Genomic DNA, 26,792 nt, shown 5'->3' on the forward strand with positions numbered 1-26,792 from the left:
GAACAAATATGTTAAAAGGACAAGTCTCACATATTAATACTACGGTTTGGACATCCTCACATTTATCTCTCCTGCAATCACCCAGTCAAATGAATGCTACTTCCTGTTGTAAAGTGTGTGGCAAATAATTTCATCACATGGGTTCATTATTTTAACACATTCAAACACATACAAAGGAAAAAGAAGGTGGTGCTATTGGAAATACATTTAATCCTACAACAAATATGAAAGCGCCCACCCCAACTCACACTGCAGCTATGTTTTGTTGTGATTTATGCGGTCAATGGTTCAGCAAGAACAGCCACACTAGGGAGAAATATTTATCTTGCCCTGTTTGTCGTACGTGTTTCAAGCAAAGTGTTAATCTGAAAAGGCACAAGGGGATTCACACAGGGGAGGAGCCCTATTGTTGTTGGTGTACTCACTTGTGAGATACTGTATATCACAGTGAGCATGTATATTGTTTCTTGACTTTTGCACAGGAATCAACCCGCTTGGAAACCCATAGATACATGATGACCCACACAGCAGACAATAGATATTATTGTGAACTGTGATATCTGTTTGAAGAACATTATGATGATCCAGGGAACAGTACGTTTGAGATACACATTAGGACTCAGGGTAGAGCCGATTTAGATGAAATTATTGCAATATGTGGTATTTTTCAAAATAATCATGTTTTTGTCTAGTTAATATGTGGAAATATTTCTCATTACATTAGTTTTCATGTTGGTATTTTACCACAACATGTGTTATTTGCCTTTCACCAAGTGTTGACATGAACAGAGGATTCACTGCACATTTTAAATGAGTCAGATGTCATAAACCATGTTTAGGGGAAATTACATTCTTTATTATATTGTCTTACATATTTAGATCAACATTTAGACACATGGTTTAATTTCTGAAGTGAACCAATTCATAACAAATTATCTTTCTGAATGTTTTTTTCCCTCCAAAATATGTAAATTATCACAGAATAAAAATTTATAACCTGTTTATTGTATAGTGTCTTGAACTCCTCTCTTTCCTCTGACAGCATCCATTGTACAACTCTGACATGTTAAAGACATTGAAATATTTTACATGTTTATTTAATCATATCAGTGCTGAATGCATCTAAAGCATGACTGCCAAATCAAGTGTAATTTTATTTAAAGGCACATTACTTAACCATAATTATTTGTATTTGATGTTATCAGGTGCCCCTTTGCTGTGTTTAGGACTATTCGTTATGAAAAAAGGTAATTTCTAGTCCTTTCCAGCAGGTGGCGATGCAGCAAAATGTGCACATCTGATTGCAATTGTTTTACTGTGAAACCGGATGCCTTTTTCTTCGCTCACGCTAAATCCTAATGGGTCGCCGCCACAAGTAATATAAACATTGCCATCAAGCTAGGTTCTATACATTGCATTATCCAAACATGTCGAAAATACATTTACTGAGAGCTTTTCTCAACGAGAGATTAACAGCTGCTGCCGAGGAGATATTCGGGGTCGTTGAAAAAACGATATCAGAATATCAGGAAGAACTTGTCCGTTTACAGAGTCTGCTTGACATTGTTCTTCAACCGACGATAAAGCTACACAGAGCAGGTAAAGTATGTTATCGCTTCTTTTCATTTGAAACTTCCCTTTATAGAACACAAGCTCCATGTGAGATGTACTACATTTGTTTTGGAGAAAGCATTAATAGCCATTGCAACTTAAATGATACTTGAAGAATCAGTCCCCGGGTTAGTTTCGTTATGAAAGAACAAGATTGTACAACATTGCACTGATTTTGTTCTTGATTCCGATCCACGTTTTAGAATGGCAGGAGAAATGTTTGGCGGAATTCCAGGAATTCTACACAACGGACGCAGGTTGTAAGGGAGCGTCAACAAGGTGCATCATCAACATTTTCTAATCTCAGCAACTCTGACTATAAAAGTAAAATAAAAAATACACTTCACGGTTCTATTTTTCCCTCTGACGAATAGAACAGTGGTTTGAAGCCTGTAGGTCATGTGATCAGGGAGGTGTTGGATTTCCAAGAGATTTTGTCATATAAGTATTTTTAGAAAAATCGGGAGTTATATTTTGGAAAACAAAAGGCTGTGCAACATTGCATCTCCATGTAGGAAATAATTTAGCATTAACATTGTCTCAGTCACATGTTGAGAAAGCTATTGAAAAATTACATTTTTAAATACGTATCTAAAATGTTTCAGGTGTGTAACTGGGAAAGCAAAGGCTGTGCAATGTATGGCCCTTCCCTCTGAAATATACCACATTGATTTGAAGCATCTAGGTCATGTAGTCAGACACCCATTGTCATTCTAAACTGTAAATTTTGTTTGTGTTCATAGAAAAATATATACAAATCTATATTAACAAGCAATATATAAAGAGAAGCCAATTTCCCTTTCTTTCTGAACAGTTAAACATTGGTTTGAGGTTTACAGGTATAATAAAAGAGCTTTTGAGATTTGGAAATGTTGATGATGCACTTTGTTGACTCTCCCTTGAGATGTTCATTGGTTATGTCTAGAATGCCTACAATTACTCCATAAATGTCTTCTGCCACATTGAAACGTGAGTCGGAATCGAGCTATTGAGCTTTGAATGTCAGATGTCGCAAGTTAAACTAATTTTACCACAGTAATGTGTATCAGGCAGTAGACTCTCTCCATGTCAGCATTTTTGTACGTTAAGCCTTGTCCCGCAACTTCGTCATAATCTTTTTAGTTTACTGGCTATTCTTTTGGCCTTAGGATCTTTACTATTTACATGAATGGCTATTTGACTCGTTCCATAGATAGCTTGTTAATGTTTCGTTATTGTAATGTTTCTGCGTTGTGGAACAGCGTGGAGACTTGAATTCAGTAACGACTATTTATGAACTGCTAGTACAGGCTATGTCCATACACCTGACTGTCATACCGACTCCTACTCAGTCTTACGGAATATACCCACTAGATGTCACTAAGGCAAACTTACATTGTGACTATGGTGTAGTAAATGTGCAATGTTCAGTCACAGCATTACAGGTATGAAGAAACAAAACATAGATACAATATCTATCAGTATTATTGGCCAATCGAGGCTTCATTAGCATTATTTTTGCAGCAGGATATTATGCTGGTGGCACTCAGATTTTCTTTATCACAATAAAAGCCATAATTGAAATGTACACATTAGGATAGCATCTTGCAGTTGATAGGATAGCATCTTGCAGTTGATGGAGATTTGTGGGATGCACATCCAGGACACGAAGCTCCCGTTCCACCACATCCCAAAGATGCTCTATTGGGTTGAGATCTGGTGACTGTGGGGGCCATTTCAGTACAGTGAACTCATTGTCATGTTCAAGAAACCAATTTGAAATGATTCGAGCTTTGTGACATGGTGCATTATCCTGCTGGAAGTAGCCATCAGAGGCAGGGTACATGGTGGTCATAAAGGGATGGACATGGTCAGAAACAATGCTCAGGTAGGCTGTGGCATTTAAACGATGCCCAATTGGCACTAAGGGGCCTAAAGGGTGCCAAGAAAACATCCCCCACACCATTACACCACCACCACCAGCCTGTACAGTGGTAACAAGGCATGATGGATCCATGTTCTCATTCTGTTTAAGCCAAATTCTGACTCTACCATCTGAATGTCTCAACAGAAATCAGACCAGGCAACATTCTTCCAGTCTTCAACTGTCCAATTTTGGTGAGCTTGTGCAAATTGTAGCCTCTTTTCCTAATTGTAGTGGGGATGAGTGGTACCCGGTGGGGTCTTCTGCAGTTGTAGCCCATCCGCCTCAAGGTTGTGCGTGTTGTGGCTTCACAAATGCTTTGCTGCATACCTCGGTTGTAACAAGTGGTTATTTCAGTCAAAGTTGCTCTTCTATCAGCTTGAATCAGTCGGCCCATTCTCCTCTGACCTCTAGCATCAACAAGGCATTTTCGCCCACAGGACTGCCGCATACTGGATGTTTTTCCCTTTTCACACCATTCTTTGTAAACCCTAGAAATGGTTGTGCGTGAAAATCCCAGTAACTGAGCAGATTGTGAAATACTCAGACCGGCCCATCTGGCACCAACAACCATGCCACGCTCAAAGTTGCTTAAATCACCTTTCTTTCCCATTCTGACATTCAGTTTGGAGTTCAGGAGATTGTCTTGACCAGGACCACACCCCCAAATGCATTGAAGCAACTGCCATGTGATTGGTTGATTAGATAATTGCATTATTGAGAAATTGAACAGGTGTTCCTAATTATCCTTTAGGTGAGTGTATAAGGCAATATAGTTAACAATCTAGTCTGTGAAAAAGAATAACATTGGAACGGACATTTTAACATAAAATGTACAGACAAGATTGTTGACTATATGAACTTATATATTTCAATTATGGTTTTATTTTAAAAAAGAAAATCTAAGTTGGAACTGCTTGCATAATATCCTGCTGCTAGAAGAACGGTAATGAAGCATCGAATGGCCATCACTAACGATAACTGACTTTTTTGTCAAGTGAAAAGACGAGAGAAACGTGAAGCCAGCGAAGTGTTTGTCTATCCTGAACAAAACCTAATATCCTCCAGAACCATTTTGTTTTAGGCTTCCTATTATTTAGCTACGTAATATTTTTTTCTGGCATAATGCGTTTTGATTGATACGGGAGGGGAACGCAGACATGTTGTGCCTGAGCCCGTGTCTCTAAGCATGACGCTATTTAACAAGGCACTCACTAACATTCGCTCTCCTTAGCCGGCACTGCTTAGGCGGTCCGCAAAAAACGTTTTAAATCATTACATGACCATTTCCAGAAACTTTATCTAGAAAGAATACTTGTCAATCGGCCGATTGAATGTGCCTCGCTATAACAACCGCGTTTTATCCAGGGTATCCCAGTTTCTGCTTTTCCAATGAGGGTGGCATTGTAGTTCATGTATTCACACGAGACATTTCACAAGTAAACTGCAGTTGTTGCATCTGCTCTTGGGGATAAAAGCCTGGTTATAACTGTGTTTTAAAGCTTATTTAATAGCAAGGGACACATTCATATCTTATATTGGTTAAGTACTGTATACATTCTGGACATTTATATTGTTGGTCTTAATCCCGAAATGCTAACGCTTGTTTGATTATGGATTTCATGGACTAAGCTACATTATCTTTTTCTCCAGAACTCCAGCAGCTCACTATCTCAGAGTTTCCCCCTGAGCAGCAGCAACACAGGGTGCTGGAGTGGAGCCCCATTCATGGGCTGGAGGACCCAGAGCCCACACAAATTAAAGAGGAACTCCAGAGATGTCCAGAGGAAGAGCAATTTCAAGGGCTGGAGGAAGATGACAATGACTGTACTCCTGTTTTTGTAAAAAGTGACCATTATGGGGACATTACTCAGTCCTCACATCTCTATCAAGCTCAGAAGGAAGGAAATGGAGACAGAAACCCACTACCCATTACTACAACTGAAAAGATAAAAACAGAACCCAATGGAGAGGACTACGGGGAATCAGAACCAACCCATGTCCCCCATACCCTCACCGTAGTCAATCCAGAATATTCTGCAGCTTCCAGGGAAAAAGGTGATCTAGGTGGTATGGAGAATGGAGATCTGTTACATTTTAAACAAATTAAAGAGAACAAAGATGATAAAAGGACAAAGCTCACAATTTAATGCTATGGATTGGAAATCCTCACATTTTTCTCTCCTGAAATCACCCAGTCAAATTAGTGCTACTTCCTGTTGTTGTATGGTGTGTGGCAAGTCCTTTCATTACATGGGTTCATTATTTATACTCATGCAAACTCATACAAAGTATAAGAAAGGTATTTGTGGTGCTTGTGGAAAAGGGAATAGGGTGGTAAGGAAAGGTGCACAAGCAACAGGAATGACTGCAGCCTTGAGGATTGTCAAGCAACGCTGATTCTAGAACTTGGGGCAGCTTCACAAGGAGTGGACTGAGGCTGGAGTCAGTGCATCAAGAGCCACCACACACAGATGTGTCCAGGAAATGGGCTACAAGTGTCACGTTCCTAGTGTCAAGCCACTCCTGAACCAGAGACAATGTCAGAAGCGTCCACTGTATTTTATTAAATCCAGAGTCAATGCAGCCGTCTACCATGAGATTTTAGAGCACTTAATTCTTCCATCTGCTGACAAGCTTTATGGGGATGCCAATTTCCTTTTCCAGCAGGACTTGGAACCTGCCCATAGTGCCAAAACGACTGGTAACTGGTTTGCTGCCAATGGCATTACTGTGCTTGATTGGCCAGCCAACTTACCTGACCTGAACCCCATAGAGAATCTATGGGGTATTGTCAAAAGGGAAATGAGATACACCAGACCCAACAACACAGATGAGCTGAAGGCTGCTATCAAAGCAACCTGGGCTTCTATAACACCTCAGCAGTGCCACGGGCTGATTGCCTCCATGCCACGCCGCATTGATGCAGTAATTGGTGCAAAAGTAGCCCCGACCAAGTATTAAGTGCATCAATTAAAATACGTAGGAAACTTTTGCAGTGTTTTGAGTTAATTCTCTAAATAGAGATCTTCCAAGGTCGACATTTCTTTATTATATATTTTTTTCTAATATTTTGAGATTCTGTATTCTTTTTTGACAATCCTCAGGACAGTAGTCTAGGGTGAATAAGATACGACTGTTTAAATAGAATAACTCCTCACTACTTGTTAACAGAGAGCACTTAGTGGATTTCTGAGCAACTGAGGGCCCGGCTCCTTGTTTTAAGATGACACCGAAGTTGTGTTTTTGTTTTGATGTCTTGTCAATATGTATAATATTGACTTTTCTGTTTCATCTCTTCCTCCAGACCTCCAGCAGCTCAATATCTCTGTCTCAGAAGCAGAGCTTCCCCCTGAGCAGCAGCACAGTGAACTGGAGTGGAGACCCAGTCATGGACAGGAGGACCCAGAGTCCACGCAGATTAAAAAAGACCTGGAGGAAATCTGGAGCAGTCAAGAGGAAGAGCAGCTTCAAGTGCTGGAGGAAGATAACAGTGACTCTACTCCTGCCTTTGTACAAAGTAACCATTATGAGGACCCAACTAAGCCCTCATATTTTTATGAAGCCCACAAGGAAGATAAAGGTGTCAGAGACCCACTACCCAGTACTATAACTGAACCTATCAAAACAGAACCTGATGTAGAGGACTACAGAGAATCAGAACCAACCAGTGTCCCTCAACACCCCACCATAGTAAATCCAGAATGTTCTGCAGCTCAGAGTACCAGTGGTATGGAAAAGGAAGGAAATCTGTCACATTTTAATCAAGTAAAATCAAAGAGAACAAAGATGATAAAAAGACAAAGCTCACATATTAATACTACGGGTTCCAAATCCTCACATTTATCTCTCCTGAAATCACCCAGTCAAATGAATGCTACTCCCTGTTGTAAAGTGTGTGGCAAGTCATTTCATCACATGGGTTCATTATTTACACATGCTCAAGCACATACAAAAGATAAAGAGAAACGGTGTGGAGTGTGTGGGAGGAATATGGAGTCCACAGAATGTATGAAAGCTCACCTCCAATTTCACATTGCAGCTAGGTTTTGTTGTAATTTCTGTGGTAAATTCTTCACTCAGAATGGAACATTAAAAACCCACATGAGGATTCACACTGGAGAGAAGCCATATAGATGTCCCTACTGTTGCAGGGAATTCACTCGTAGTGGACATCTAAAATATCACATCAGGATTCACACGGGAGAGAAGCCATTTTGCTGTCCTGATTGTGGCAAATCATTCACTCGGAGTGGACATCTAAAAAGACACATGAGAACACACACAGTGGATAAATAATCCCATTAAAGTTTGTGGAAAATGATTCAGGTCCAGGAATGATGTGAAAATATAAATAGAATTTCACTTAGCATATCATATTGCTCTTCTGATTGTGGCACAGACATCAACCTGCTTGGACATCCATAGATACGTGATGAACCACACTGCAGACAATAGAAATCATTGTCATCTGTGACAAGGGATAGGTGGGAACTTTGAGGAGTCATGGGGTAGAGACTATTTACATGCACTGATTGCAATACGCAGTATATTTCAAAACTCCTAAAAAAGTTCCATTAACAACAGTCACTGGGTGAAAACATGACATTGTGTGATCTGAGGAAAGGTCTGGAGACAGAAGATGGAGAGTCACTTTGTAAAGTTCACTGTGAAAGGAGACAATCCCCAGGACAGTAGTTTAGGGTGAATAAGATACGACTGTTTAAATAGAATAACTCCTCACTACTTGTTTACAGAGAGCTCTTAGTTGATTTCTGAGCAACCGAGGGCCCGGCTCCTTGTTTATAGGATGACACCGAAGTTGTGTTTTTGTTTTGATGTCTTGTCAATATGTATAATATTGACTTTTCTGTTTCATCTCTTCCTCCAGACCTCCAGCAGTTCAATATCTCTGTCTCAGAAGCAGAGCTTCCCCCTGAGCAGCAGCACAGTGAACTGGAGTGGAGACCCAGTCATGGACAGGAGGACCCAGAGTCCACGCAGATTAAAAAAGAACTGGAGGAAATCTGGAGCAGTCAAGAGGAAGAGCAGCTTCAAGGGCTGGAGGAAGATAACAGTGACTCTACTCCTGCCTTTGTACAAAGTAACCATTATGAGGACCCAACTAAGCCCTCATATTTTTATGAAGCCCACAATGAAGATAAAGGTGTCAGAGACCCACTACCCAGTACTACAACTGAACAGATCAAAACAGAACCTGATGTAGAGGACTACAGAGAATCAGAACCAACCAGTGTCCCTCAACACCCCACCATAGTAAATCCAGAATGTTCTGCAGCTCAGAGTGAAATGGGGGTTGTAGGTAGTACGGAGAAACATTTTAATCAGGTCCAATCAAAGAGAACAAATATGTTAAAAGGACAAGTCTCACATATTAATACTACGGATTGGACATCCTCAGATTTATCTCTCCTGCAATCACCCAATCAAATGAATGCTACTTCCTGTTGTAAAGTGTGTGGCAAAACATTTCATCATATGGGTTCATTATTTAAACACATGCAAACTCATACAAAGGAAAAAGAAGGTGGTGTTTCTGGAAATACATTTCATCCTACAACAAATATGAAAGCGCCCACCCCAACTCATACTGCACCTATGTTTTGTTGTCATGTATGCGGTCAATGGTTCAGCAAGAACAGTACATTGCTAATGCACCTGAGGAGACACACTAGGGAGAAATATTTGTCTTGCCCTGTTTGTTGTATATGCTTCAAGCAAAGTGGTAATCTGAAAAGGCACATGAGGATTCACACAGGGGAGAAGCCCTATTGTTGTTGTCATTGTGGCAAAGGATTCAATCAGAGTGGAAGTCTGAAATCACATATGAGGAGCCACACAGGAGAGAAACCGTTTCAGTGCACTGATTGTGGTAGAGAATTCAGCAATAGTAGCAATCTAACAAAACACACCAGGATTCACACGGGAGAGAAACCATTTTCCTGTCCTGAATGCAACAAATCATTTACACAGAGTGGACAGCTCAAAAATCACATGGTGACTCACATAGTGGAGAAATAATTTCAAAGGAGGCTTGTTTTTTATACAGTCAATTTTTGATTAAACTCCAGGAAATATATAAAAATCTACATTTTAAATAATGGAAAGCATGTACACTCACCTAAAGGATTATTAGGAACACCATACTAATAATGTGTTTGACCCCTTTCGCCTTCAGAACTGCCTTAATTCTACGTGGCATTGATTCAACAAGGTGCTGAAAGAATTCTTTAGAAATGTTGGCCCATATCGATAGGATAGCATCTTGCAGTTGATGGAGATTTGTGGGACGCACATCCAGGGCACGAATCTCCCGTTCCACCACATCCCAAAGATGCTCTGTTGGGTTGAGATCTGGTGACTGTGCGGGCCATTTCAGTACAGTGTCAATGTCCTCATTGTCATGTTCAAGAAACCAATTTGAAATGATTCAAGCTTTGTGACATGGTGCACTTTTCACACCATTCTTTGTAAACCCTATAAATGGTTGTGTGTGAAAATCCCAGTAACTGAGCAGATTGTGAAATACTCAGACCGGCCCATCTGGCACCAACAACCATGCCACGCTCAAAATTGCTTAAATCACCTTTCCCATTCTGACATTCAGTTTGGAGTTCAGGAGATTGTCTTGACCAGGACCACACAACTAAATGCTCTGAAGCAACTGCCATGTGATTGGTTGATTAGATAATTGCATTATTGAGAAATTGAACAGGTGTTCCTAATTATCCTTTAGGTGAGTGTATTTCTCATTACATTGGTTTTCATGTTGTTATTTTACCACAACGTGTGTTATATGCCTTTCATCAAGTGTTGACATGAACAGGATTCACTGCACATTTTCAATGAGTCAGATGTCATAAACCATTTTGAAGGGTAAATACATTCTTTGTTATATTGTCTTACATATTTAGATTATCATTTAGACAATTGGTTTAATTTCTGAAGCAAGCAATTTCTCAACCAATTCATAACAAATTAACTTGCTGGATGTTTTTTTCCCCTCCAAAGTATGTAATCACAGAATAAATGTTGATAACTTGTTTATTGTATAGTGTCTTGAACTCCTGTCTTTCCTCTGACAGAATCCATTGTACAACTCTGAAATGTTACAGACATTGAAATATTTGACATGTTTGTTATTTAACCATGCCAGTGATGAATGGATCTAAAGCATGACTGCCAAATCAAGTTTACATTTTATTAAGGCACTTTACTTGATATTATAACCATACAAATTTGTATTTTATGTGCCCTTTTGGGGCCCTTTTGCTGTGTTTAGGACTATGCTTAGTGCAAATGGGAATTTCTAGTTACCCGTTCCGATGAGACAACATTTCCCTGTCTCACTCCCCTCCAGCAGGTGGCGATGCGGCAAATGCGCACAACTGAGTGCAATTGTTTTACAGTGAAACCGGATGCCTTTTTTCTTTGGTCACGCTTAATCTTAATAGGTCGGCGCCGCAAGTAATAAAAACAACATTGATATCAAGCTCTGTACATTGCATTATCCAAACATGTCGAAAATACATTTGCTGAGGGCTTTTCTCAACGAGAGATTAACAGCTGCTGCCGAGGAGATATTCGGGGTCGTTGAAAAAACGATAGCAGAATATCAGGAGGAAGTTGTCCGTTTACAGAGTCTGCTTGACATTGTTCTTCAACCGAAGATAAAGCCACACAGAGCAGGTACAGTATTTTAATCGCATCTTTTCATTTATAACTTCCTTTTATAGAACAAGCTCCATGTCAAATGTATTACATTTGTTTTGGAGTAAACATTAGTAGCTATTGCAGTTGCAACTTGAATGATACTTGAGATATAGGCTATTGGATGTGTAGAGCGTGGTAAAGTCAGTTTGATGCTCGATTATTGACAGATATCCAGACGTTCAAATTTCAATAATCGCTCGCAAACAATTTAAGCTACAGATTCCGGGTTAGTGTCGTAAATAAATAAATGTTTTACAACGCTGCACAGGTCTGGTTTTCTCGATTCCGATCTACGTTTTAGAATGGCAGGAGACATTTTTGGCAAATTGTTGGAATTCTACACATAACCCACGCACGTCGCAAGGGAGCGTCAACAAAGTGCATCATCAACATTTTCAAATCTCAGCTACTCTTTGACGACAGTACATCACCAATAAACCTCAAGACAATGTTTAACTTTTCAGAGAGAAAGGGAAACTGGCTGCTCTTCATAGATTGCTAGATGTTTTTTTGGTTAATATAGATTTGGATATGAACACAACAAAACAATGTACAGTTAAGAATACAATAGCTGTCTGTTAACATGACCTAGCCTAGCTGCTTCAAATCACATTTTTCAGAGGGAAGCACCACACATTGCACAGCCTTTGGTTTCCCAGTTAAGCACCTGCACAATTCTGAAACATTACAATTTCAATAGTTTTCTCAGCATGTGACTGAAGCATCATTTTGATGTTTGACTATTCCCTACATAGAGCAGCATGTTGTATAGCCTTTGATTTTCCCAAAAAATTATTTGACATTTTCTTAAAAATACAGTTCACTGATCTATTCTTCCCTCTGAAGAATAGAACAGTGATTTAAAGCACTTAGGTCATGTGATCAGGGAGGTGTTGAATTTCCAAGTGATTTTGTCATAAGTATTTTTTGAAAAATCTGGAATAATATTTTGGAAAACGAAAGGCTGTGCAACAAGGAGCTCTACGTAGGAAATAATTTACCTTTAAAAGTATGTCTCGGTCAAATGTTGTACATTTTCAATAGCTTTCTCATTTTTAAATGCTTCTCTAAAATTGTGTCGGTTCTTATCTGGGAAACCAAAGCCTTTGCAATGTGTGGTCCTTCCCTCTGAAGTATACCACATTGATTTGAAGCATTTAGGTCATGTAATCAGATGCCTATTGTAATTCTAAACTGTACATTGTTTTCATGTGCTCATAGAAAAATATATACAAATCTATATTAACAAGCATTATATAAAAAACAGTCCATTTCCCTTTCTTTCTGAACAGTTAAACATTGGTTTGAGGTTTATAGGTGTATTCAAATAGCTATTGAGATTTGAAAATGTTGATGCACTTTGTTGACGCTCACTTGAGACGTGCATTGTAATGTGTAATTGTTTGCGAGCCATTGAGCTTTGAATGTCTGAATATCTGTCAAATATCGCACATAAAACAAATTTTACCACGGTGATGTGTACCAGGCAGTAGACTCTCGAAGTCAGCATTTTTGACCTAAGCTTCGTCCCGCAAACTTATGAATGTGTCTGTTTACTAGCTAGTCATTTGGCCTCATGATCTTTACTGTTTACGTGAATGGCTATATGACTAGTTCCATGAAATACATGTTTTATGTTTTGTTGTTGTAATGTTTCTGTGTTGTGAAACAGCGATTTCTTTAACAATTATTTATGAACTGCTAGTACAGGCTATGTCTATGCCCCAGACGTTCGTACCGACTCCTACTCAGTCTAATGGGAATATACCCACTAGGTGTCACTGAGGCCAACTTACAATGTCACTGTGGTGTCTTAAACGTGCAATGTTCAGTCACAGCATTACAGGTATGACCAAAAACACGTTTTAAATCATTACATGACCATTTCCAGAAAATTCCATCTAGAAAGAATACTTACCAATCGGCCGATTGAATGTGCCTCCCTAACAAACCGCGTTTTATCCAGGGTATCCCCTTTTCTGCCTTTCCAATGAGGGTGGCATTGTAGTTCATGTATTCACACGAGACATTTCACAAGTGAACCGCAGTTGTTGCATCTGCTCTTGGGGATAAAAGCCTGGTTATAACCGTGTTTTTAGATTGGTAAGTACTGTATTGATTCTGGACATCATATTGTTGGACTTAATCCTGAAATGTTAATGCTTTATTCATCATGGATTTCATGCAGTGTAAGGATTTGCAAGTAGTGTGCAGTGTAAAAACGATTTGTAAAAGTCAAAATGATTTACATTATTGTTTTTCAAAAAAACAGTATGTTTCAGGACTAAGCTACATTATCTTTTTCTCCAGAACTCCAGCAGCTCACTATCTTAGACTCAGAGTTTCCCCCTGAGCAGCAGCAACACAGGGGGTTGGAGTGGAGCCCCAATCATGGGCTGGAGGACCCAGAGCCCACGCAAATTAAAGAAGAACTCCAGAGATGTCCAGACGAAGAGCAATTTCAAGGGCTGGAGGAAGATGACAATGACTCTACTCCTGTTTTTGTAAAAAGTGACCATTATGAGGACAATACTCAGTCCTCACAGCTCTATCAAGCTCAGAAGGAAGGAAATGGAGACAGAGACCCACTACCCATTACTACAACTGAAAAGATAAAAACAGAACCCAATGGAGAGGACTACGGGGAATCAGAACCAACCCATGTCCCCCATACCCTCACCGTAGTAAATCCAGAATATTCTGCAGCTTCCAGGGAAAAATGTGATCTAGGTGGTATGGAAAATGGAGATCTGTTACATTTTAAGCAAGTCAAATCAAAGAAAACAAAGATGATAAAAGGACAAAGCTCATGCATGAATACAAAGAGTTGGAAACCAACACAGTTATCCCCCTTGAAATCACCCAGTCAAATTAGTGCAACTTCCTGTTGTTGTATGGTGTGTGGCAAGTCCTTTCATTACATGGGTTCATTATTTAAACACATGCAAACTCATACAAAGGATAAAAAGGGTATTTGTGGTGCTTGTGGAAAATGTTTTCAGTCCACAGAAAGTATGAAGGATCACCTTCAAACGCACTTTGCGGCTAGGTTTAGTTGTAATTTCTGTGGTAAATTCTTCACTCGGAATGGAACTTTAAAAACCCACATGAGGATTCACACTGGAGAGAAGCCATATAGATGTCCTTACTGTTGCAAAGGATTTATCAGTGGCGGTGATCTAAAAAATCACATCAGGATTCACACGGGAGAGAAGCCGTTTTGCTGTCCTGATTGTGGTAAATCATTTACTCGGAGTGGACATCTAAAGGGTCACATGAGAACACACACAGTGGATAAATAATCACCTTACAGTCTGTGGAAAATGATGTGAAAATGTAAATAGAATTTCCATTATCATATATTGCTCTTCTGATCGTGGCACAGACATCAACCTGCTTGGACATCCATAGATACGTGATGAACCACACTGCAGACAATAGAAATCATTGTCATCTGTGACAAGGGATAGGTGGGAACTTTGAGGAGTCATGGGTTAGAGACTATTTACATGCACTGATTGCAATACGCAATATATTTCAAAACTCCTAAAAAAGTTCCATTAACAACAGTCACTGGGTGAAAACATGACATTGTGTGATCTGAGGAAAGGTCTGGAGACAGAAGATGGAGAGTCACATTGTAAAGTTCACTGTGAAAGGAGACAATCCCCAGGACAGTAGTTTAGGATGAATAAGATACGACTGTTTAAATAGAATAACTCCTCACTACTTGTTAACAGAGAGCTCTTAGTGGATTTCTGAGCAACCGAGGGCCCGCCTCCTTGTTTATTGGATGTCTTAAATCAGGGGTGCTCAACCCTGTTCCTGGAGATCTTCTGTCCTGTAGGTTTTCTTGTCAACCCCATTTGTGACTAAATCGGTTAAGCGCTGTGTTATTCAATGCATTTGACAAATATAACTTGAACTTTTCATCCAGCTAATTATTAGAGTTAGGTGTGCTAAATTTAGAGTTGGAGAGTACCTACAGGACAGTTGATCTCCAGGAACCGGGTTGGGTTGACCTGACTGCAGTCATGTTGTTTAGACTGCAAATGTGTAAACAGATTTATTTAACAGCCCAGTGGTTAGGGCATCTGTTCATGTTTAACCGAAAGGTTGGTATGTCAAATCCCATTGCCAGCAAGGTGAAAAATCGATTATTCTTTGCTTAAGCAAGACTGTTAACCCTAAATGCTCCCCACACTCCCACCTTCTCAGCCCCCACATCTTCTCCAGTTTGAAGGGGATTGGGTAAAAAAACAAGTCAAGTTACAGTTGGCCCTTGTGTGCAATGGATAACTGCAATAATATAACCTGTTGGTATGTTGTGATCATTCATTTTTCTGAAGTTGTTTTCACATTCTTAGTTTGTGCTTAAGCGCTCTCCTGTGTTTTCCCAGGAGCTGAGATAATCCTAAAGAGATGGTCTTTGTAATTACTCATGTACTTGATGTCGGTCCCGTTATCAAAGAAGACATGCTTTTTACTGACATTAACAACATTGTTGTTATGCTTAAGTGGAACCATTCATCAGAATTTACCTACTGAAATGTTTTATTCTTTCTAACAGTATTTTTCGCAGAATGAATGTGGATAACATTGTGAGGGGGTTTTACTTGCACTATTTAGACTTTTCTTTGCATTATTATCATGAAATATTGGAGACATTGAAATGTTCAAACTTTTCAAACCATCAAACCATACAATGTGTTCTTCATCTCAAAGGTAATTTAAGGGCTCATCTGGTTACATTGTGGTCTTAGACTCTCTAGTCTTCTACATTTGTAGGAATATAAACAAACAAATGTATCATCATCCTTGAATATACCTTTTTTCTCCATTTATAAACATGTATACAGTGCCTTCCAGAATTATTGGCACCCAAGGTAAATATGAACAAAAAGGCTGTGAATTGTTTTGTCTATTAGAGCTTTACATGCAAAATCTAATGAATCTTATCTTTAATTGAGGGAAAATTATTTAAAAACAAATCAAGAAGTAATAATTATATTCAAAAAGTTGAGTCAAAATTATTGGCAACCCTAGAAAATCGTAGAAAAAAAATTAAATTGGGTTATATCCCAATTAAGATTTTACATTTTTAAATTAATCTGAATTGTTTGTATTTCTTAAGTTCATGAAGTCCTGCTTAACTGCGTTACAGTATAAACATGACCTGACAAGCTGAATTCATTATCCATCAACATCAGAATGCCTAAGAACACAAATGAAAAGAGACAAAAGGTTGTTGACATTCAGAAATAAGGCAATGGAGGTAAAAAGATAACTGCATTACAGAAAATACCATTTCCATTTTAGGTCAATAATTAAGAAATGTAAAACAACTGGCACAGTAATGATCTCATTATGTTCAGTTACCAGATCTAGCCACAATCAGCCTTTGGAGAAACATTTTGACTTCTTCAGTTTTGCCTTGAAATTAGGCTGTGTTAGAAACTAAATTAATGCATTTTTGCAGGGTTGCCTTGGCATAGTACATAATGCTAAAGTTCGAAGTTTATTTTTTGTTTGTTTCTTTTTTTCTTGAGAATGACGTAACATTCCTGTAACGCTAAGTTTTTTTATAAAGGCCATTTTTACCTGATCAGTTACATCAACATATACCTGTTCTAAAACCCCAAAGAGTAAACAACAAGACATTTATGCACAGTGGCTTGGAAAAATTAACTAGTTGTGTTGGAACCTAGGAAGACACGTAAAGAGGAGCCAGACTCTGGATGGGTCTATTCTGGCTGTGCTAGGTGAAGATAAGAGTACATGACTTTTTAGGCTACATCAGTTTATTTGCATATTAAGTTGAGCAGGGAGTCAAATGCTGTGGTCCAGGGCTAACGCTGTCCAAATCCACCTGGTTGTGTTGCTGATTTGGATTCTGCTTAAAGACTTATGTGCATGAAGGCTCATGGACATAGTGTCTTTATTAAGCAGAATCCAGATCAGCTACACTGCCAGGTAGACTTGGACAGGTACAACCAGGTGCGATGTGGGGAGTGACAGGAGGAACTCTCAGGCATAAACCTGATCAGTAAGACCATGGGGGGGGCTCTGAACAGGATCGGCTAGGAGTCACAAGACCATGCAGTCCTAAGGTGTGACCCCAGGGCTCAGGTCCTCCTATGATTCAACAGGAAGTGAGATACATTTGGAGGAGTTTTCCTTAGATCCATCAGGATAGCTGAGCATATAATTCAGACTGACCATTTCCTGTGGCATATACATTGTTGCAAAAAATTGGGACTGACACAGGACAGACTCAGTGTATCTGTGTCCCCTGGGACATGAACTATTGCACCATAAAAACTGGGGACTGAGACATGGTCCAGAGAGAAATTAGCCGCTTCCAAAGATAATCCCTGAAAGGGCCAACCAGGCAAGAAATAGCTTCACCCACTTTGCCAAGCACCATTCCAAGGTGGAGAACATTATAATTTTTTTTAATAATAAGTAAATGAATATATAAAAGTAATAACCTACTTGTAAAAAATATATATATCTTTTTTCTTTATTTTAATTGTATTGTTAGTTAAATGATCATTTTGATATTAAATTAATTCAAAATGCAATTACCACTTAAATATGAACAAATACTTAGATAATGTTTATATTACGAAATCAATAGTTTATTACGAGGACTATTATTTTGAAATGGTTCTGAAATGTTATCACCCGGAAGTACTTTTTTGACAATACGTTTGTCATACCGGTATGAAAACAACAGTAACTCACAACACGTCTAGTTAGCTAATGAACTTGCATAATCTAAAAAATGTCGAAAATAAATTTGTTGAGGGTTTTTCTCAACGAGAGATTAACAGCTGCTGCCGAGGAGATATTCGGAGTTGTTGAAAAAACGATTGCAGAGTATCAGGAGGAAGTTGTCCGTCTACAGAGTCTGCTTGACATTGTTCTTCAACCTAAGATAAAGCCACACAGAGCAGGTTTGTTACAGCTCGTTTATCCATCTTACTCAACCGTCATGTATAAAACAAATATCAGTGACAACGAATGTTTGTGTAGAAGTACTGTTAATTATTTTACTGATATATTCCTGTAGCTTTACTAGATAACTGTTAGGGCTCAAGCATTGACGTTTCTTTTTATCCTTCAATCCAGACTTCCAACAGCTCACTGTTTCTGAACTGGAGATTCAACCCGAGCTTCATCACAGTGAGCAGGATTGGATTCCCAGTCTGGGGCCGGAGGACCTAGAGCCCACACAGATTAAAAAGGAAGAACTCTGGAACAGTCAGGAAGAGCAGTTTCAAGGGCTGGAGGATGATGACAATGACTCCTCTCCTGCCTTTGTAAAAAGTGACAGATATGAGGACCCAACTCAGTCCTCACATTTCTATCAAGCCCAGAAGGAAGGAAATGGCGACAGAGACCCTCTTTCTATAACTGACCAGATAAAAACAGAACCTGATGGAGAAGACTACGGGGAATCAGAACCAACTCATGTCCCCCATACCCTCAATGTAGTAAATCCAGAATATTCTGCAGCTCCCAGTGAAAAAGGTGATCTAGGTGGTATGGAGAATCGAGATCTGTTACATTTTAATCAAGTCAAATCAAAGAGAACAAAGATGATAAAAGGACAAAGCTCACATATTAATACTACGGGTTGGAAATCCTCTCATTTATCTCTCGTGAAATTACCCAGTCAAATGAATGCTACTCCCTGTTGTTGTAAAGTGTGTGGCAAATCATTTCATCACATGGGTTCGTTATTTAAACACGTTCAAATACATACAAAGGAAAAAGAAAAACACTGTGGAGTGTGTGGGAAGAATATGGAATCCACAGAACGTATGAAAGATCACCTCCAAACTCACATTGCAGCTAGGTATTGTTGTCATATTTGTGGTAAATGGTTCACATTTAACAGTAATCTTAAAACCCACATGCGGATTCACACTGGAGAGAAGCCATATCGCTGTCCTTACTGTTGCAAAGGATTCATTACTGGTGGTGATCTTAAAAAACACGTTAGGATTCATACGGGAGAGAAGCCATTTTGCTGTCCTGATTGTGGCAAATCATTCACTCGAAGTGGACATCTTAAAAGACACATGAGAACACACACAGTGGATAAATAAAACCATTACAGTCTGTGGAAAATTATTCAGCTCCAGGAATAATGTGAAAATGTGCATAGTTTCAGTTACATCATATAGGCTTTTCTAATTGTGTCAGGTCTTCAACACCCTGTACAGCAGATGAACCAATGTTATTTTCTTTCATTCAGATATGACTCAACACTGTTCTTCTCTGTTCTCATATTTATTTTGACTATTTTTGTTTGTATCAACAACCCAAACTTTACAACCAGTGGCAACTTACTCAGAATACACCTTTAAGACACATCCCTACAATTATTACCAGGTGATGGGATTGCAACCCTGTTAAGCATGGCCCTTGGTGAACTCCAACGTTATGTAGACAGTGACACATTTTCTTTTTTGGTTCCGTATTCCAGCAATGAAATTATACAGTTTCTAAAGTGGAGACTGTCAGCATTAATTTGAGGGTATTTTTGTCCAAAACAGATTAACCATTTAGAAATTTTACCATGTTTCGTACATAATCCCCATTTTTAGTATACCATATGTATTTGGGCAAATATAGCTTCACAGCTGTTTCTAATTAATTAAGCAGTTTCTGTACTTTCAAAATGGTTACATTACGGATGAAAATAGCCTCAAATTAAAGCTGACAACCAACGTTTTTGGTTTGTAATTTCTGTGAATGTCCATAATATAATGGCAAAAGGGCGGGATGATGTTGTTTTGCAATTTTTCTAGCTTTTTAAACCAGGCATAGCCTGTCACTTAAAAAAAAAAAATCCAGTCCTCCATCGAGGCCAGACGAGATTGGAGGTGTGGCCTTGTGAGACTACAGTTTTACTAACCTGTTATTATTGTGATTGTCTGAGATATTTGCCTATTGATTTCTGAATTGTCAACATTTTAGGAAATTAAGGGAAAGCGCAATGTAGAAATTGATGTAATTTCAAGTCACAATTGGTGTTTGTGAGAATTTTCTTTCTAAATATGTACCATTTACAACCCCACATGTGAGACGTCTCATGTGGTGCACCTCTACATTGTAGAATCCCTCAATTGCAATGTCTTCCAAAACAATTTATCAAATTCTCTTATCTCTGTGATTGACACTGAAATGCCTCAGATTTATACAATCAACATTTTACAGAGAACCATACTGGTGATACATTATTTATATAAAAACAGTTTTACTATTATAAAAATGGGTTTTAAAACTTGATTCTAAATATTTGGTATGTGCGGTATGCAAGTGCCATTTCCAGAATTAATCTGTAATACTTTATTTGGGTTTATCCACATGTTCTCTGCTTTGCATAGTTGTACATTTATTGCAAACTTTCTTCATTAGTCACCAAATTAATGGGGTGTTAGGATGTTCAGGGAAATATTTCATATAGTTGCAATAAACTGTCTTCAAACTCAAAATGTTAAATTACTGCTTAGAGTTTTGTTATATTCGGTAAAATTAACCATTCTATTTATACGTTAGGGCCTTGAATTTGCCCTCTGCATTGACATTACAAAGAATGTGAATGTAAATGTTTGACAAATCTCAAATTGAAAATAGTTATATTTACTTATTATTAGTAAGTTCGGTCTTTAAATCAGTAATCAGAATATAGGATCTAAATTGAAATAATTATAATTGTATATTGACAAGCAGCTTTCTTTGGTTTCAGTCATTACATTTTCAGTGTATTATTGCAATATAACTGCCTCATGCATTTAAATTGTTTTATTCCAAGACTAAAATATATAATTCATTGGCATCACTACAAATGTCATTTTTTCAAACAATTGAACAAGAAGCAGCAGGCAATCAAATTGTAACGTTAATATTTGGAGTTTGTCAACAAGACACAAAATAAAAGAAGGGGAATGGGGAAGAGAGTGGTTTTCCTTCCTCGTCTTCATTGTCTGTTATTTAAATTGTATTGATTAATAGGTCAAGAACAATTCTGTAAGAGTTATTGTACTGTTATTTTTGTATTTGTGTCTAATAAAATATTTAAAACAGATTGTAAAGTGAAAACAATGTTATATACATTCAGACGTTTCTGACCATTGTGCAACTTTTTAAACATGAGTAATGGATCCCACTTAACGGATTTAGTGTTTTCATTCTAATTACAGGGAATCAAAGAATGTAGATAATTGACCACCAGCTGCCTACCTTGGATGGGTTGGACATCTTGTCTTATTTCGAGTTCATTAAATGAATGTATCCCGATGGTCAGCACTTGTTGTCATATCGGTTATCAAAGTAACCTCTGATCGAGAAATAGAACCTTAACTGATTCAATCAGCTGTTTGCATTTCCATTGCATCAACTATGTGCACTAAGCCTTGAATGGTTACATTCTTTAGTTCAAAAATACCATGAAATGTTTTTGTCCCCGTCAACACATTTCTCTTTTTTGATCCATTCATAGTAAGTGCATGAATTGAGTGAGAGCTGTCCCTTTACGGGTATACAGTTTACTGGTAACTTACCACTTGAGGTGTGCTGGAGCTGTTCATGGTGCACCACGATCTAATTTTTGTGTAATAATGTCGGAAATTTGAATGTCTATGAGGCCAGCAGTGTTATATCTTTGAACAATTCTACCTCAGAATTGTTTTGTGTGTATCATTCTGATGAGAAACTGCACTGCTCAAAAACATTAAGGGAACACGTAATCATCACAGATTAACACCAGGTAAATTAAACATCAGGGATATCAATCGGTCCAGTTAGGAAGCATAAGCGATTGTGAATCAATGTCACCTGTTTGGTGCAAATGAAAGTGACAGCAGGGGCACTGGAGAGGCAACAGTAAGACAACCCCAAAATGGTTTTGCAGGTGGTGGCAAGAGACAATTGGTCTCTCCTTATCCTTCCTGACTGATTCTTCTCTAGTTTTGCTAGTAGTGCCTTTGTCACTACTAGCAGCATCAGGCCGTACCTGCAGCCCATTCAGGTTGCACAGGGAGTCCAGCTCCTCCAGGATGGTACATCAGTACGTGCTGTCGCAAACAAGTCTGCTGTGTCTCCCAATACAGTCTCAAGAGCATGGAGGAGATACCAGGAGACGGGCTGTTACACAAGGAGAGCTGGACAGGGCCGTAGAAGTGCATCAACCCAGCAGCAGGACCGGTATCTGCTCCTTTGTGCGAGGAAGAACAAGAGGAGCACTGCCAGAGACCTACAAAATGACCTCCAGCGGGTTAATGGTGTGCATGTTTCTGACCAAACTGTCAGAAACAGACTCCATGAGGGTGGCATGAGGGACCGACCGGTGCTCACAGCCCAGCACCATGCAGCTCGATTGGCATTCACCAGAGAACACCAGAACTGGCAGGTCCACCATTGGCGCCCTGTTCTCTTCACAGATGAGAGCAGTTTCACACTGAGCAAATGTGACAAATGTCAAAGAGTCTGAATATGTTGTGGTGAACGTTATGCTACCTGCAACATGACAGGTTTAGAGGTGGGTCAGTGATGATGGGGAGGTATATCCTTGGAGGGTCGCACAGACCTCCACGTGCTAGCCAACGGTACCGTGACTGCTAAAAGGCCAAGGACAGGGTAAAGAGTAGTTGGAGCACTCAACAAAAAAGGCAGGTATCAGTATGTGTTAGTCTTTTAATTCGTTGCTGTCATTTGCTGTCCCTGTCCTTGTCCACCTGGTCATACTTTTGACCTAGTCTAAAATCAAATAGACTCTGGATTTAGCCCAGAGAAATGTATTAATTATTCCAATTGGACTCTTAATATCTCACCCAGCACAGCCAGAAGAGGACTGGTCACCCCTCTGAGTCTGAGACCCTCTGGGTCCTCTCTAGGTTTCTTCCTAAAATTCGGCCTTCTTAAGAAGTTTTTCCTAGCCACTGAAATTCAACACTACTGTTCTTTGTTCCTTGGGGTTTAAGGCCGGGTGTCTCTGTAAAGCACTTTGTGACAACTGCTGTTGTAAAAAGGGCTTTATGAACAAATTTGATTGATTGATTGATTGAATATAAACAAATGTTTCAGCTAGGCCTTTTGTTAGTTTTCCAAGTATTTTTGTAGATTTTTTTGTCACTTGTTGAGCACCCATCTACCTTTTGTTTGCTGAGGCGCGTATCCCACCTGAACTCTTACCCTGACTGCTGTTAGGTACCAGGATTAAATCCTCACCCCCGTCGTCAGACCTTATGCTGGTGCAGTGTGCCCTGGGTTTCTCCTGGTGCAGGAGTGTGTAGTCGTTGATGCCATTGACTGGTCCTCACGTTCCCCAGACCTGAATCCAATAGAGAACCTCTGGCACATTATGTGTCGGTGCATCCGCGCTGCTAAGTAGTGCCACAGACTGTCCAGGAGCTCACTGATCCAGGTCTGGGAGGAGATCCCCCAGGACATATCCACCATCTCATCAGGAGCATGCCCAGACACTGGGCACGTGAGGGCCGTACACACTACTGAGTCACATTATGAGTTGATGTGATGTAATTCACGCAAGTTGGAACAGCCTGTTTTCAGTTGTTTACTTTGATTTCTGTTGTGAGTTTGAATCCAGCCCTCAATCGTTGGTGATTTTGGTTTCCATTTACCATTGTTACATCATTGTTCTCATTGAATAACACAATGTACAGTAAAGATTTTGTGTATATCTTTAATGTATTTCCTTCATTGAGACCCGATGTGTATTTAAGGGTACCCTTAAACAATGTTGAGCCGTGTATATTATAGAAAGTAACTAACCCCCGCTATAAAAACCAACGCCATTGACTACACACGTAGGTCAGAGTAAATAGCAGCGGGCAAAGAGGCACTTAAACACTTGGCAAGCCTAATGGTGTGTGTTTGGCAGGAGCTACTTGGGTTTCTTTGCTACTGATAATAAAGACTGACCTACAGCACTAGCAGCGTACATCAATGAAAACATTTAGCAGAGATCTGTCGTTCATTTCCCATCAGAAGCGCTAAATACTAGTCGGATTTGGCGCAGGCACGTCCAAACTAAGACAGCCTACGTAATCGTGACACACCTGAGAACTGGGGCACTGGTAGCACTAGTAGTCCAGTTCCGTCAATCGAAGTTCAAGACAACTTGTATGCCTACAAAAACGTTCAAGATCCTCTATTTAACTTGAATTGGAACATGATTTGATTATATATTTTACGCGCAATGAGTGTTCCATGGAGTTTGTTAACGATTCTGAGTTTGGTGCACCACACGGAATCAAGGTGTTCGCCGACTTCTTATTATAAAAACTGTTGGATTCGCCGATACCCTGGGATTTTCATCGATGTTGAGGAATCTCAAAGAAGAGGCGCGCAACTTCTAAAGTATTACCAAGAAGAGACCGCCTTGAAATGCAGCAGAACCTGTTGCCTTACGAGAAATTGTAAGTTTAATCAAATCTTACACGTTTGTATAATATTTTAAATATTGATTATGAGCATTCAAAATAATCCTTCAATAATCTATTGTAAAATTATTTAAATGTCAAAATTCCTTTTATGGAATCAATTTATGATCCATTTGTGAATAATACGTTTGCTGCAGAAACCGCAGCCAGGTTGACAGTGAGCTGTTTGATACGCAATACAATGTTGTTTAATATCAGTTGTATGACGCATGTGTAGATAGATAATAGTATTTTTGTTAACTTCTAGTTTCTTGTAACCTGGCGGTATTTCACTATGATACCATCCAAGAGAATGTGAACTGTTTTCATCTGCACTGTCCGACCCGGGATAGCTGCATCCTAACCCAAAGAGGAAACGTTATCCTATACAACATCACTAAAGGTGAGCATCCAGTATGTAATTTAGATCCTGCGCTAACGTAGAGGCTACTTTAAGTTAAAATTAATTCTACAACAAGTCAAAACATTAATGGTAATTACTACCAAAAGTAACTACATTTTTTAAAACAGTTTAACCCATGAACTTACTGCAGAACCTTATAAAGCTCAATGAGTGGTTGAGACGGTCCAGGCTTCTGAGAGCATCCATCACCTGCTAGACTGACAGTGTCTGACTGTATGTTGGGTATTTGGTTTCACACAGGTGTGGATCCAGACCTTTTGGTGTTTGGGAAGTACTTCACCTCCAATGTACGGGTTTTACCCAACTTCTACACCAGAGCCAATGCCTCAGAACCACTGGCCTCTGACAAGCGCCAGTTCAACCATCCACCCCTCCCACCTCCCCGGCCACTTACAGTAGCTCCCACAGCCAGGATACCCATTACCACCACAGAAACTACCACCGCAACTACCACAGAAACTACCACCGCAACTACCACGGAAACTACCACAGAAACTACCACAGAACCTACCACAGAAACTACCACCGCAACTGCCGCAACCATCACCACCACCCAAAGCTCTACTCAGGGTACTATTAATTATCCCATCACACCCACTCTCTCCTCCACCCCTGGGACCCATGCCCCCACCACCACCACAACAACTAACCCTGCCCCCTACACGGCCCATATCACCTCTGCCTATCAGTCAACCCACGAGAAACCCACTGCCACCACACAGTCCCCTACCCAGCAGCCCACATCTACAGCCGGGCCAGCCGCCACGTCCTGTTCCCCCAGCCCCCCGGCCAACACAGACGGCAGTAACAAGCGGGAGCCCAACAACACCAAGGACCAAGAAGCCAGGAACCACACAGCCGCCACGGGGGGAGAAAGTGGCCAGGACGGAGGGGAATCGCCGCCCCCCGGTGGCTCAAGCCCAGGGTGGCACGTCTTAGCCCACTCCCTGCTGGTGGCGGCGGTGACTGTGGTCACTGTGCTGATGAGCTGCTGCTGCTCCGTGCTGCTGATGGTGAGTTGGAGGGGTCGGAGGAAGAGGAAGGGCCGCTACCGGACCACCTGGAGGGGGAAAGGGGGGTCTATGCGCCTCGTTAAGTATGTCATCGTTAGGGAGAGCTCCTGAGGGAACGGTGGGGTTGATCAACAGGGACCAACAAAGCTTTTATAGGGAACTGCACACTTGAGATGAAAAAAATTTCATGTCCATTCATTTTTATGTTGGAAACTATTCCGAATTCCAGACAGGACCACTTTCACTGACCTGCAAATATTGACTTTTTTTAGTGCCCTCAAAAACATCAATTTTGTCAGTAGTCAGTGGTGTGGAAAAACTGCTGACACTTAAATGTGGAGATCGGGGGGGAAAAAAATCACTGGTGTAAATGTTTTTCTACACCCCAAAAAAATCTACATTATAATTTAGATTATTTTAATCTAAAATATTTTCACATTCTGACATGTTCAGTATAACGTAACTTATATATAGAGCTATAAGTATTTATAAAAACATATGGGTTATTTTGTATCAGGCAGAGAGTGAAGAACATGCCAAAACTGTAAGGCCAAAGTGGTGGTTACCATTGTGCGTTAATGGATTGAGTTTTACAGTAACCGCTGATGCGTTGTGGAGGTCATTTGACTGAAGAAAGACGATACATCCTT

At 39.8% G+C, this 26,792-nt stretch overlaps 4 protein-coding genes across 4 annotated transcripts; all 4 read left to right on the plus strand.

The window, feature by feature from the left end:
* The first annotated feature begins 1,337 nt into the window (after positions 1-1,337).
* On the plus strand, positions 1,338-9,677 carry LOC109616930 (zinc finger protein 37-like). Its single transcript, XM_029115307.2, has 4 exons — positions 1,338-1,599; positions 5,168-5,572; positions 6,822-7,244; positions 8,406-9,677. The coding sequence occupies exons 1-4, from the start codon at positions 1,428-1,430 to the stop codon at positions 9,554-9,556; spliced, it is 2,151 nt and encodes a 716-aa protein (XP_028971140.2). The 5' UTR covers positions 1,338-1,427; the 3' UTR covers positions 9,557-9,677.
* A 531-nt stretch (positions 9,678-10,208) lies between these two features.
* LOC106024793 (zinc finger and SCAN domain-containing protein 2-like) lies at positions 10,209-16,063 on the plus strand. The gene is made up of 2 exons (XM_013139041.4): positions 10,209-11,224; positions 13,559-16,063. Exons 1-2 carry the CDS (start codon positions 11,053-11,055, stop codon positions 14,548-14,550), a joined length of 1,164 nt encoding a protein of 387 aa, XP_012994495.1. The 5' UTR covers positions 10,209-11,052; the 3' UTR covers positions 14,551-16,063.
* Positions 16,064-17,975: 1,912 nt separating this feature from the next.
* LOC105009158 (zinc finger and SCAN domain-containing protein 21-like) lies at positions 17,976-21,350 on the plus strand. The gene is made up of 2 exons (XM_010868570.4): positions 17,976-18,207; positions 18,383-21,350. Exons 1-2 carry the CDS (start codon positions 18,036-18,038, stop codon positions 19,363-19,365), a joined length of 1,155 nt encoding a protein of 384 aa, XP_010866872.1. The 5' UTR covers positions 17,976-18,035; the 3' UTR covers positions 19,366-21,350.
* Positions 21,351-24,383: 3,033 nt separating this feature from the next.
* LOC105009157 (MANSC domain-containing protein 4) lies at positions 24,384-26,548 on the plus strand. Its single transcript, XM_010868569.3, has 3 exons — positions 24,384-24,702; positions 24,974-25,108; positions 25,370-26,548. The coding sequence occupies exons 1-3, from the start codon at positions 24,483-24,485 to the stop codon at positions 26,251-26,253; spliced, it is 1,239 nt and encodes a 412-aa protein (XP_010866871.2). The 5' UTR covers positions 24,384-24,482; the 3' UTR covers positions 26,254-26,548.
* The last annotated feature ends 244 nt before the right edge of the window (positions 26,549-26,792 follow it).

This window comes from Esox lucius, chromosome 19 (assembly GCF_011004845.1).
Source record: "Esox lucius isolate fEsoLuc1 chromosome 19, fEsoLuc1.pri, whole genome shotgun sequence".
Classification (NCBI taxonomy): domain Eukaryota; kingdom Metazoa; phylum Chordata; class Actinopteri; order Esociformes; family Esocidae; genus Esox; species Esox lucius.